This window comes from Muscardinus avellanarius (assembly GCF_963383645.1).
Source record: "Muscardinus avellanarius genome assembly, chromosome: 3".
In the NCBI taxonomy this organism is placed as follows: Eukaryota; Metazoa; Chordata; class Mammalia; order Rodentia; family Gliridae; genus Muscardinus; species Muscardinus avellanarius.
The window spans coordinates 84,799,230-84,811,764 of NC_137788.1; the positions used below are offsets into that span (position 1 = coordinate 84,799,230).

At 35.6% G+C, this 12,535-nt stretch overlaps 1 protein-coding gene across 1 annotated transcript in view; it reads left to right on the forward strand.

Annotated features, from left to right (window-relative positions):
* TLCD4 (TLC domain containing 4) overlaps positions 1 to 11,458 on the forward strand; it is a gene marked incomplete at both ends in the record, with an annotated part of 35,227 nt that extends 23,769 nt beyond the window's left edge. The window contains 2 exons of the mRNA XM_080692813.1: positions 4,966 to 5,039; positions 11,140 to 11,458. Of these exons, the coding sequence (XP_080548939.1) occupies positions 4,966 to 5,039; positions 11,140 to 11,458 (393 nt within the window). The remainder of the gene's footprint in view (positions 1 to 4,965; positions 5,040 to 11,139) is intronic.
* Between the last annotated feature and the right edge of the window lie 1,077 nt (positions 11,459 to 12,535).

The following is a 12,535-nucleotide window of genomic DNA, read 5'->3' on the forward strand; positions in this document are numbered from 1 at the left end:
ATGCTTGTAATCCCCACGGTTGGGAGGCGGAGACAAGAGGATTGCGCAGGTTTGAAGCCACCTTCACTGGTTTAAGAGACTCTGTTTCTAAATAAAAATATAAAATAGGTCTGGGAGTGTAGCCCGGAAGTAGAAGGGTTTCCAGGAACCCCAGTACCACCAAAAACAAAACAAAACAAAACAGTATACAAAATGTGCATGAACTTGAAACATGCATGGCAATTTGTTTTCTGTTACCTTTTTTTTTTTTTTTAATACTGGGGATTGAATCTAGGAGCATTCTACCTTTGAGATCCAACCCTTCCTTCCTTCCTTCTCCCTCTCCTCCTCCCTTCCCCTTCCCCCTTCCCTTTTTTTGAGGCCCTTCTTGCTAACTTGCTGAGGGTCTAAGTTGCTGAAGCTGGCCTCCAGATTGAGATCACCCTGTTTCAGCCTCCCAAGTACTGATTTTACAGGCCTATGCCACCATATTTGGCTCTGTTTCCTGTTACTTTTAAACTGCTCATTTAATGATGGATGGGTTAGGTCAGACATCTGCTCTTTTCTCATCCCTTTGTCTGCTACCTGCAAATGTGACTTCTATTATATATTAAAATGAATTTGTAATTAAACAGTTGGGAATGCCCTGTCCAAGGCTGTCTTGGTTTTATCACTTACTAGTGATAATCCCACATCCCGGGAAACTTTTGCCTATGATGTGAAGATATGACAACCATGATTTGCAGTTCATAATAATGAAACATCCATTGTTGCATAAATTCTTAAGTGACCTAAATCAAGTGTGATGTAATTATGAGCAGTAGCAGCAGTCTACCTTTGACTTTGCCTATCAGATTAACAGTTGTGATTTGTATTCAGCCAGTGCTAATTTAATCTCTAACACTGTGAATACTTTGACCAGATTTTCTAAGAGTTCCAATAATGAAAATAAGAATGATTTAATACCAACACTGAATGTCCTACACCTCATTGAAAAAAGGTTATTATTGTATGTGGAGATTTATATATTATCTTATGTCAGTATATAGTGACAGGTTATTATAGATAGATGGAGAAGAGACACACAAATTGAATTAGCTTGAAACCAAAACAAAACATACTGCCACAATATGCCAAAAAAAAAGAATTAGGGATTGGATATCATTATGAGTTGAATTATGTCCCCTCCACAATCAATATGTTGAATTCCTACCTTTTAGCTCTCCAGAATGTGACCTTAATTGGAAGTAGGATCATTGTACTTGTGATTAGTTAAAATAAATTTATATTGGAGTAGGGTGATCCCCTAATATACTATAACTGATGACCAGATAAAAAGGGAGAATTCAGACCTAGACACACAGGAGAATGTCACAAGAGGGCTGGAGATAGGCTACGGAAGCCAAGGACTTGCGAGATAGTCACAGAGGCCTGGAACAGATCTTTCCCTAGCAGCTTTAGAGGGAGCATGGCCCTGTTGACGTGGTTTTTCCACCTCCAGAGCTGTGAGAATACATTTCTGTTATTTAAGCCACCCAGTTTATTTCCACTGGGACAGCCTGAGTAAACTAACTACAGGCATGGAGAGGGAGATGCAAAAGCATGTAAAGAGACAGAATCTTACACGTCTGGAATGCAGTAGATGAGTGTGTCTAAATCAATCTGTATCTCTCTCATCATCCCGAAAGAGACACTAATAATCGGGTGAATAGCAGGCATTGATTTAGCTTGGACAGTATCACATAAACATAAACATGTTTTGTTGTTCTCTTGATTATTGTGTGAAAATGAGTAAAGCTACATCTCCTAATTGAGATGTTGCAATTAAAATATACTATAGGCAAAAGTAGGGGGAATTCTGATGAGATGTGTTGGCTTTTTACAATATAGAGCTGATTTTGTCAGATTATACTTTCTATAGTATTCAAGTGATAGATCAAATGACAGCAATAAAAACATGCTTTCCTACCTCTTAGGGACTTTGATTAGAAAAATAGTTTCAAATAGATTTTTTATTTCTATAAAGATTTAAAGAAAACACAGAAAACATGAAGCAAAAATAGGTGTGTTGGTCAGATACAAATTAGGAGCAAACTCTATCTGCACATTCACAGATAGCACAAATGTAAGTGCAATGGCATTTTCTTACAGAAGAAAGTGAATTGATGTCACCTGCTGAATGTCTTGATACCTTGCACACAACACTGCTATAAAATGCATGTGCTTTGTTTACTTCTGATAATGGAGGCTTTCATAGTGAAATTTTTTAGTCACTTTTAAATTTCCACAAAATCTGCAGAAGCACTTGAGATTTTTTTCCCTTGACTTTATGGAAACAGGAGATGGCCTTTGAAGACCTGTGACTGTAAGTTAGGTGGCATTGTTGCCAGACTCAGAAAAGATGCTAAAATGTCAGTGTGCCATAAAATCCATATTTTCAGAATTGGGGCAAAAGTATCTGTTCTTTAATTTGGAAATATGTTGAGGATGAAAATATATAAAACCGATATAGTAAAGCACAGATATTTATATTGTTTCCCTACAAATGGTGATCTTTGAGCTGACTATGCTAGGTTTGATGGGTTGGTTGCAACAAAAATTCATACAACGAAACAATTATTCAGTTTTTGGGAATAAGATAACTCAAAATTTAAAACATGTGTAGCCATGTTGAACAGGAATCTTTACAATTACTTATTTGGAATTCATCCAGTTTACTTTGGCGTATGTAAAGGAGCTGACATCTTAGACTGGGTAGTGTAAATGATACATTTATACATGCAAAGGAACTTAACAATAGCTGGGCTATCGAATCAAGCATATAGGTAGAAAGCAGATGTATGGACATTTCTGAGGAGCCAGAAACTTAATTTTTATAATTAAAAAGCTTTGTGTTACTAGAAGTAAAATCTGAAGTATTCTATGCCCAGACAGCTCCATTGGGAGAATATTTAGCTTGAGCTCATCATGATGGAGTGACATCAGGAACTGGTGAGGTGTGGGCTGAAGAGTAGAATCACAAGTCAACATCAATTTTAGATTTGATCATAGTTTTTTTTATAACTTGTACAAGGAAAGAGGGATGTTCCTAAGGATACAGGCAATTTGGAGGATAAAAATATCCTACTATATTATAGGACAGAAAAAATGTTAATTTTTATTCAACATGGGTAGTAACTTTTGTTCTATTATGTTTACATTCTTTTTTAAACATGTCATATATTTTAAGCCAGGCGTAGTGGCACAAGCTTGTAATCCCAGCATTCAGGAGGTGGAAACCAGAGGTTTACGGTTCGCGGACAGCCTCAGCTACTTAGGCCCTCTGCAACTTAGTGAGTTCCTGTTTCAAAATAATGAATAAAAAATAGGGCAGGGGGTGTAGCTTAGAAGTCAAATGCCCCTGTGTTCCATCCCCAGACCCGCAAAAAAGTCATATATTTTTCTTAAAACATAGAATAATATAGCCTACTAAATTTAAATATCCAACAGAGTCAAAAGGACAGAAAGAAACATAAAAATACTGCTATATTTTTCAAAAGTTTTATTTAGTTTTATTACTATTAATTGCCTTTGTAAACTCTTCACCATACTTATATGTTGAAGCAATAAAAACTATGTGTAATAATTTCTCATGGTAGGTGTGTCTTTCACCTGGGGCTGTGTGCTGTTTGACTCTGAATAGTGCCCCCCCTAGGCACAGTGTTCATCAGGCTGCCTGCTCTTCTTGTCTCTTTGGCCATCCTTCTTCCCTTCTCACTCCTTATCCATTCCAGTATCACTAAAGGAAATGAATTTGAGATTATAATGTTTTTAGCCGAGGAAAAGCTAACTTTATATATACGGCATTAAATTTTAAATTCCTAAGTAATTCTTAAGTAATTTACATGGATAAATACTAAACATCTTCAAATAGGAAATTCACTTATTAATATTTTAGTGTTCCATATTGTTCCCATTTTACATGGTATACACAGGAAAAAGTAGTTTCCCAAGTTTTGTGGGTTATCTAATTATTGGGAGTGGGTGGGGTTATTAAAGTTCTTTGACATGTAATCATAATTCTGATGTAATTGGAAACACAGGAGTGAACCCATTTGCCTAGTAGCAATTTTTATTAAATAAAATTCTTGGAATATATACTTTTGGCTCTGTTTCTAATGTTAACTCTGCTGTACTTTATATTATTAAATTGGTAGAATGCACTAGATATTATGTTTGAATTTAGAAAGATGACAAAGGTGTGTGTGTGTGTGTGTGTGTGTGCATGTGCATGCATGCGTGCACTAAAATCTTTTGATTGACAAGTATATTTTTTGGTACAGTACAATAGACAAGATTTCACATGTTATATCCAGCAAAGATGCATCTTTTTACAGACTTGCATATTATTATTTAGGATTATTATTCTTTTGAGATATTAAGGTTCTTCTTAATAAATAAGTTCCTATAGGTGTTTAATTCCTATAAAATTCCTCAGCTTTTGAATTTCATACTACTTTGATAATTCTCTATGAAGTAATTTGAGAATGCTATTACTAACAGAGTTCATTAGTTCAATGTGAGACAACCTGAAACCTGTTTTCATAAGTAAACATTAGGTATATATATATGAACATAAACATACAATATACCATGTTTTAAAATTATGTAGAAAATACACCAAGTGGAACATACATGTATGAATGTATCACTTTGAATCACACTGTGGTATAATTACAGTGCACCAATAGAAGTATAAAAAGTAAAAAAAGTACTCTATAAGTCTAAGGAATTTCTAAATTCTCATAAAGAAAATCAGTTATTAATAAAAGATAGAAAACTTCATGGTCAGTTTTCACATTGAATGTTATATCATGTTAATGAATATTTCTTTTTAATGTCATGATAAATTGAATATTGAATATTTGCTACTGAGTATTTCTCAAGTGTTTGGACATTTTGATGAGGGTGTTATGCTTGACCTTGTATCTTATGTTTATCATTCAGAGAGATGGAGTGCTAATATACATCGCAAATTTCCGTCTGCTCGCCGAGCTTTCCAGCCCTTTTGTGAATCAGCGGTAGGTTACTCACATCATTATTTTAAAGTTGTGCTGTTTTAGTCTGGGGAAATTTTTCCCCCAAGATGCGAAAGCTATGATACAAAACATGAGGGTAAGCGCTGGGCGTGGTGGCGCACGCTTGTAATCCCTGCGCTTGGGCAGCAGAGACAGGAGGATCGTGCAGGTTCAAAGCCAGCCACACTGGCTTAAGAGACCCTGTTTCCAAATAAAAAAGTATAAATAAAATAGGTCTGGGAGTGTAGCCTGGAGGTAGAAGTGTTTCCAGGAACCCCAGTACCACCAAAACAAAACAAAACAAACATGAGGATATGCAATATGAATTATTGTCACCAATGGACAAATGAGGAAAAAGAGTGGAACAATTCATCCAAGGTTCCCCTCTAGTAAGTGGTGGTGGCAGCTTTTGAACCCAGCTCTTTTTGAGACTGGGCATTATTCTACTGGTAGCAGGGCATTCTTTCACCCTCATTACTGAATCTTGGAATTCAGTGGGGTCTGGTCCTGGTCCTCCATGGTAAGGAACAAGCAATCTCAGGCTCATCTTGGGTTTGGTATATATTCCTGACACTTTGTCCTGTCCCCAAATTCCGATTTCAACATTACCTTTGTCTCTCATTTTAAAAATATCTTTTAAATTTAAAAGGTGACTTATTTCAGATGTACGTGCTAAGAGTGTATAATGTCATCGGAGAATATTTAACTATCTTAACCATTTTAATAATATAATCAATTCGTGTTAAGTATATTCATATTGTGCAACAGATCTCTAGAACTTCATTTTGCAAAATTGTGATTATATCTATTAAACACTAATTCCCCTTCTCCCAGGACTATTTTAGGCATTTTATCTGAATGGAATCAGATAGTATTTTTCCTTTCATGACTAGCTTATTTAGCTTAGCATAATGTTCTTAAAATTTATCATATAGCATGTGGTAGAATTCCTTTTTTTTTTTTTCGGTACTAGGGATTGAACCCAGGGGTATTCTACCTCTGAGCTATACCACAGCCTTAGTTTTTTATTTTTTATTTTGTAACAGGGTCTCACTGAGTTGAAAAGGGCAAAGGGCCTCACTAATTTTCTAAGGCTATCCACGAACCATGATCCTCCTGTCTCAGGCTCTTAAATGCTGGGATTACAATGAATTCCTTTTTTTCTTTAAAGCTGCATACTATTTATTCTGTTGTATCTATATGCCACATTTGCTTTATCTGTTCATTTGTCAATGAACATATAAATTGCTTGCCTTTCTTGGCTATTGTGAATAATGCTGCGGTGAACATGGGTGTGCAAATATGAGATGCTGCTTTGAATCTTCTTGGATGTATATTCAGAAGTGAGGTTACTAAATAGAGTAGTTTTTAATTATTTGAGGAACATCCTTGCAGTTTTCCAGAATGGCTGCACTTTTTACATTCCTACCAAAAGAGTACAAAGGTTCTGATTTCTCCATATTCTTGCCAACATTTATTTTCTATCTTTCTGGTAGTTGCCATTTCAGTAGGTGTAGGGTGACATATCACTGTGGTTTTGATTTGCATTTTTCTGTAATCCTGGATGTTGAGTATCTTTTCATATACTTATTGGCCACTTGTATATTTTCTTTGAAGAATTGCTTATTCAAGTCGTTTGCCTGTTTTTATTTGGGTTGTTGTTACATTGTAATAATCCCTTTGTCTTCTGAATATTAACCCTTTATCAGATGTATTATTTGCAAATGTTTTCTCACATCCATAGGTTCCCTTTTCACTCTGTTAATTGTTTCCTTTGATGTACAGAAGTTTTTAAGGTTGATGCAGTTCCATTTCTCTATTTTTATTGCTTGTGCTTCTGGTGTCATATCCAGGAAATCATTGCCAAATCTAACATCTGGAAGCTTTTCCTTTTCCTTATATTTTCTTGCAGAACTTTTACAGTTTGGCTTTACATTTTGGTCTTACATTCATTTTGAGTTAATTTTTGTATGTAGCATAAAGTAAGGTTCCAACTTTATTCCTTTAAATGTTCCAACTACATTCTTTACAGTTTTCCCAGCACCATGTGTGAGAGAGACTATTCTTTCTCCATTGTGCAGTCTTGGTGCCCTTGACAAAAATAATTTGGCCATATATGCAAGGGTTTATTTCTGGGCTCTGCATTCTAGTCCACTGGGGTGTGTGTACTTTACACTAGTACTGCACTGTCTTAATTACTTTTGCTTTCTCATCATGGATTAGGTCTCTTTGTTATTGTTAAGACTGTTTTGGCTATTCCCTTGAAATTTTGTATTTTAAAGTTTTTTCTATTTCTGCAAAAAAAATTGCCACTTCAATGTTGATAGGGATTGTATTGACTCTGTAGATTACTTTGGGTGATATAGACATTTTAATATTCCTACCTCTTCTAATTCTTGAACACAGAATGTCTTCCCACTTATTGTATCATTGATTTCTTTTAGAAGCATATTGTCATTTTCAGTGTATAAATCCTTTCCCTTCTTGCTTAAGTTTATTCCTAAGTATCTCATACTTTTCGATACTATCATAAATGAGATTGTCTTCTCAATTTTATTTTCATATGATCATTTTTTTAAAATTTTAGATTTGTAGAAAAGTTGCAAAGATTGTTCAGAATTCCCATGTGCCCCTAGCTTAGTTTCCCCTATTGCTAACATTTTACATTACCACAGAGCATGGGTCAGAACTAAGAAAATAACACTTATGAATCACTATTAAGTAAACTGCAGACTACCAGCCTTCATCAGTTCTTACCTTAGTGTCCTCTTTCTGGTAGAAGAACCAGTCTAGATTACCACACTGCATCTAGTTGCCTTTCCAGTCTGGGGACTTGTCCCCTGGTCTGAGCAGTGTCATAGTCTCTCCCTGTTTTCCTTGACCTTGACACCTTGTTAAGGAGTAACTGGCCAGTTTTCTCACAGAATGGCCCCCTGTGTGGGTTAATTTGATGCTTTTCTCATGAATAGACACAATTTACAGGACTTTTGAAGGAATCTGATCGAGTTAAAGGACTCTTATTTTATCAGGAGTACTTCTCATGATAAAATGATGTCATGATGTCATTGGAGAATTTAACCTTTATTACTTGGTTAAGGTCCTACTTCCTAGGTTCCCCCACTGTATAGTGGTCCCCCTCCCATATTCTAGTCAGCTTTAAATTGTAACCTACCCTCAAGATAATGAAAGAGGAAGGGAGTTGTCCATTTTTGACAGTGGGTTTACTGTCTCTTCATTATGCTCATCCTTTAACAAGGTCTTCTAATTCTGTTTCTTGCACCTGCTTAGCTGTCTTTCCATGCCCTTGATGCTAGGTCAGGCCTTCAGGATCTCCATGGTTTGGTCATTTCAGAGCTTTCTGACTTCCCTAATTCCAGATTCACCTGCTCTCAGCCTTTCCTTGCAGTGCTACCACAGTCATCTTTTCTAGGTTTCATTTTCAGTACCTATTTTCTTACTAAAAACCACATCCTGTTTATACTTCTCTCCCTGACTTTTGAAGCTTCCTATGATGTGCTCCATATGTTTCCAACCTTGTTTCTTACTACTCAGAATCAGTTTTGTATCATTACTATTTAAGGTACCTCTATGGTAGGTTGTTTTAAAATACATTCCTTTATTTCTCTATATCTTTCATTTACCCCATGTTTTTTGAAAACAAAAGTTTCCTATCCTTCAAGTTTTAAGTCAAAATCCAAAACCCTTGCAAGGCTTTTATGGTTCTATGGAGTCTTTTTTGATTTAGTACAGAGATAGCACCATTAGGAGTCTTGAATCCAATATGAGTTTGAGAGCTCTACCTCTATGAAGTTTTATGAGGGGTTCCAATGATATTGGTGATGAGGAGACACAGGCAAAGCCAGGAGAGTGGGGTGGCATTCAGGACCTTGACCCTTTCTGCATTGGCCCACTCTGGAATGATATCATCTGTGAGGTCACTAAGTGATGTAGGTAGCTTGTGTTGCTGATATGGAAGGAGCTCTCTTCATTATGAAATACTCAGAAAATAGATAGCTTATATGACATTCCTAAGGAAGTCAGACACCATAAAATCATTCCTCCCTGGGCTGTTTACCATAAGCAATCATATTATTGCTTGTATGCCCTGCTAAAAGCTTTCCCTTGTGAAAGCTCTTTTACTACAAATACCACTCATCTATTTACTAGGAGGTCTGACATTAGTAATATGTACTAGGCAATTAGCCGGGATTACCTTTTTTTTTTTGTCAAGGGAACAGAGAGAGACATGTTGCTTGTACCTAAAAATAGAAAAGAAGGAAATGCAGGTCTGCTCAACCTTTTCCTTTCTCTCTCTCTCTCTCTCTCTCTCTCTCTCTCTCTCTCTCTCTCTCTCTCTTTCTTTTCTTTTTTTTTTTTTGCAGTACTAGGGATTGAGCCCAGGGGCATTCTACCTCTGAGCTGCACCCCAAGCCTGAATTTTTATTTTTTATTTTGGAACAGGGTTTCACTAAGTTGCAGAGAGCCTCACTAAATTGTTGAGGTTGGCTTCAAACCTTGGATCCTCCTGTCTCAGCCTCCCAATACTGGGATTAAAAGCATGTGCCAACATGCCCAGTCTGCTCAACCTTTTTTTCTTTTTGTTTAGAATTAGACAGATTCTCTTCCTCTTCATCTTCCCTAGACCACCTCCCTGGCTCCACTGGAGTTTCTCCTCCATTATCTGAAGTCTCTCTTATATCCCAATCACTCCCTAGCTTCCACATCTGAGAAAACATATGACCTTCACTTTTTGTAACTGTATAATCTCACTTAGCATAATGTTCTCCAGATCCATCCATTTTCCTGCAAATTATATAATTTTGTTCTTCATTGCCGAGTAAAATTCTATCATGTTTATATCCCACAATTTTATAATCTATTCATCTATTGATGGACACCTAGGTTGGTTCCATAATTTGGTTATTTTGAATTGTGTTGCTATAAATATACGGATATGCATATATTACTAATTAGTGTACTTTTGTATTGGTTTGTGGACCTATTGTATTGACCACAGCCTTTGCATGTCGAACCTCATTTGCTTTCATGACACTGCGCTCATCTGGTTACTCCTTATATTTTTCTGGTTATCCCCTTTTAGTCTTTTTACATTAGAGTTGTCTAAATGCCCATGTCCTCCAGAGTTTTCTTCTGGACCTGGTCTTTTCTTTGCTTTTCCTTGAGTGAATTCTTATCTTTCAACGTTTCACCTCATCTTGGTATAATCCTCATCTTGGTATAATGAACGATATATGATATCAAAGACACTTTTAAGTTTTTCATTTTTGTGAAGTCCAACTTACCAATATTTCTTCCATGGGATGCTCTTTTGGTATTGTATCTAAAAACTATCACCAAGAAGGAGGGAGGAGGAGGGAATGGGGAAGGAATTGGGTGATGTGTGTATATATGTCTCCATCATCTTTTTTTTTTAAGATTTAAAGAAGTTTATTAAAAAGATAGAAATACAGAAAATAGTTACAGCCCCATCCCAAAATGGCATGAAAGGGAAGGGTGGCCTGGGCCAACTCACCACTCCCTCCACCATCTTTTATCACATTAAAATGTATGACTACAATGTACCAATAAAAAAATAAAAAAATTAAAATACCACCAAACTGAGATTGTACAGGGCTTTTTTCTGTGTTTTCTTGTGGAAGTGTTACAGTTTTTTCTTTTACATGTCTTTAGTCCATTCTGAGTTTATTCTGTGTAAGATGTAAGATCTCTCCTAAATTGTTTTTTGCATAGGGATATATAGTTTTACACATTGTTGAAAAGACATTCTTTCTCCCTTGAATGATCTTTATGCCTTTGTAAAAAAAAATCAGCTGAGTATATTTATGTGAATTATTCCTGAGTTTTCTCTTCTGTTCCATCAGTTTGTTTTTTCACCAGCACCACGCTGTCTTGATTACTGTAGGTAGTGTCTTTTAATTGTTTTTTTTTTCCTAGTATGGTGTTGGCTGCTCTAAGCCTTTTTCCTCTTCATATAAATATTAAAGGGATGTTCCCTGACATTTACAAACTAAAAAAATAAAATCGAGGTGATTAATTCCGAGATGCAGAATAAATGTAATGCTTCTTTAATTCTCTTTTTCAGGTGGTTCTTTGAAGTTCTGAAGTATCCTAAGTTCTCTAACGCTAACATCATCAATGGGATTCTCATGACAGTGGTATTCTTCATCGTGCGGATTGTGGCAATACCTCCTCTGTATGGCTTCATATATTCTGTGTATGGAACAGAACCCTACACAAGACTTGGATTTTTAATCCAGTTTTCCTGGATCTCTACTTGTCTGGTTTTGGATGTGATGAATGTTATGTGGATGATCAAAATTTCAAAAGGGTGCATCAAAGTCATCTCTCTCATCAAACAAGAAAAATCCAAAAATAGTGTTCAGAATGGGAAAGTTGACTAACAGCGTGCTTCGTTGAACACTTTTGTTTCAATAAGTGATTTCATTACTACCCAGCACTACTATACCTACTAATAGGATGAAGTCTTGGCATGTTCTTGTGCTTCTTTATTAATTATAATTGTTATTTGAAGTTTAGTGTCTTTATTTTTACCTTTGTAAAAGGGAAACTAAAATTTAGTTCCCATTCCAAGATTTCCTCTTTTTTTTTTCCCTGCATTATAAGCATGGATAAAGTCTTAAAGGTCTAAATAAAAATTATAAATGTAGTGGTAAACCTTTTTAGAAGTCTTGTAGGCTACATTGGTGTTTTTCTCTGTGGAGAGATGACTGTGATAAATTGGCACGCTTTGTGTGTCACCAGTTTTCCTGGAAGGATGGACACTACTTCAAAATCTGTAAATAGGTCTCAGCATTTTGTTGTGCTTCACTCTTTTCTTATGTCAACATCTATATAGGGCTTAATTTCTAAATCGTTGACATGTTCTTTTTCCTAGGCTATGAGAAGGCATTTTCTCATTTCAGATATGCAGTCATTTATTAATGATGAAGTATTTTGCTCACTTTGGGAATATCTTGTTAATTTAGTTGTGGAGAATAACCTTTGCATTTTACTACTTTTTAGATATCACTTTTTTATTTCTATTTTTAGCATTGTATCAAATTATTTCTTTTTTTCTTTTATAGTAAAGCTTAAGACATATCTTATGGACTCCATAAGGGATGAATTTCTTCTTCTAAAAATGTTTGCTGATGAGCACTTAGGCTAACAGGAGTAATCATTAAGAAAAAAGTTTAACACTGCTGTTCATCTGCCTCCCATGCACTTTTTATGAAAATATATTATTTCTATTTGCAAAATCTCCCAAGTTGAGAACCTGGCATCATCAGTACCAGTTTTATGCAGTGTGTAATTATTTGTAATACTCCTAAATACGCCTCTTTTTGATGAGACCAAAACTACAAAAAGATCAGTATTCATATTTTATAATTTCTATCCATGCTTGTCTAGTCAGCATTTTCAGTGCTGTGAATTTCTTTCTTAAAAAAATAAGAAGGAATGATGTAATTTAATCCAAG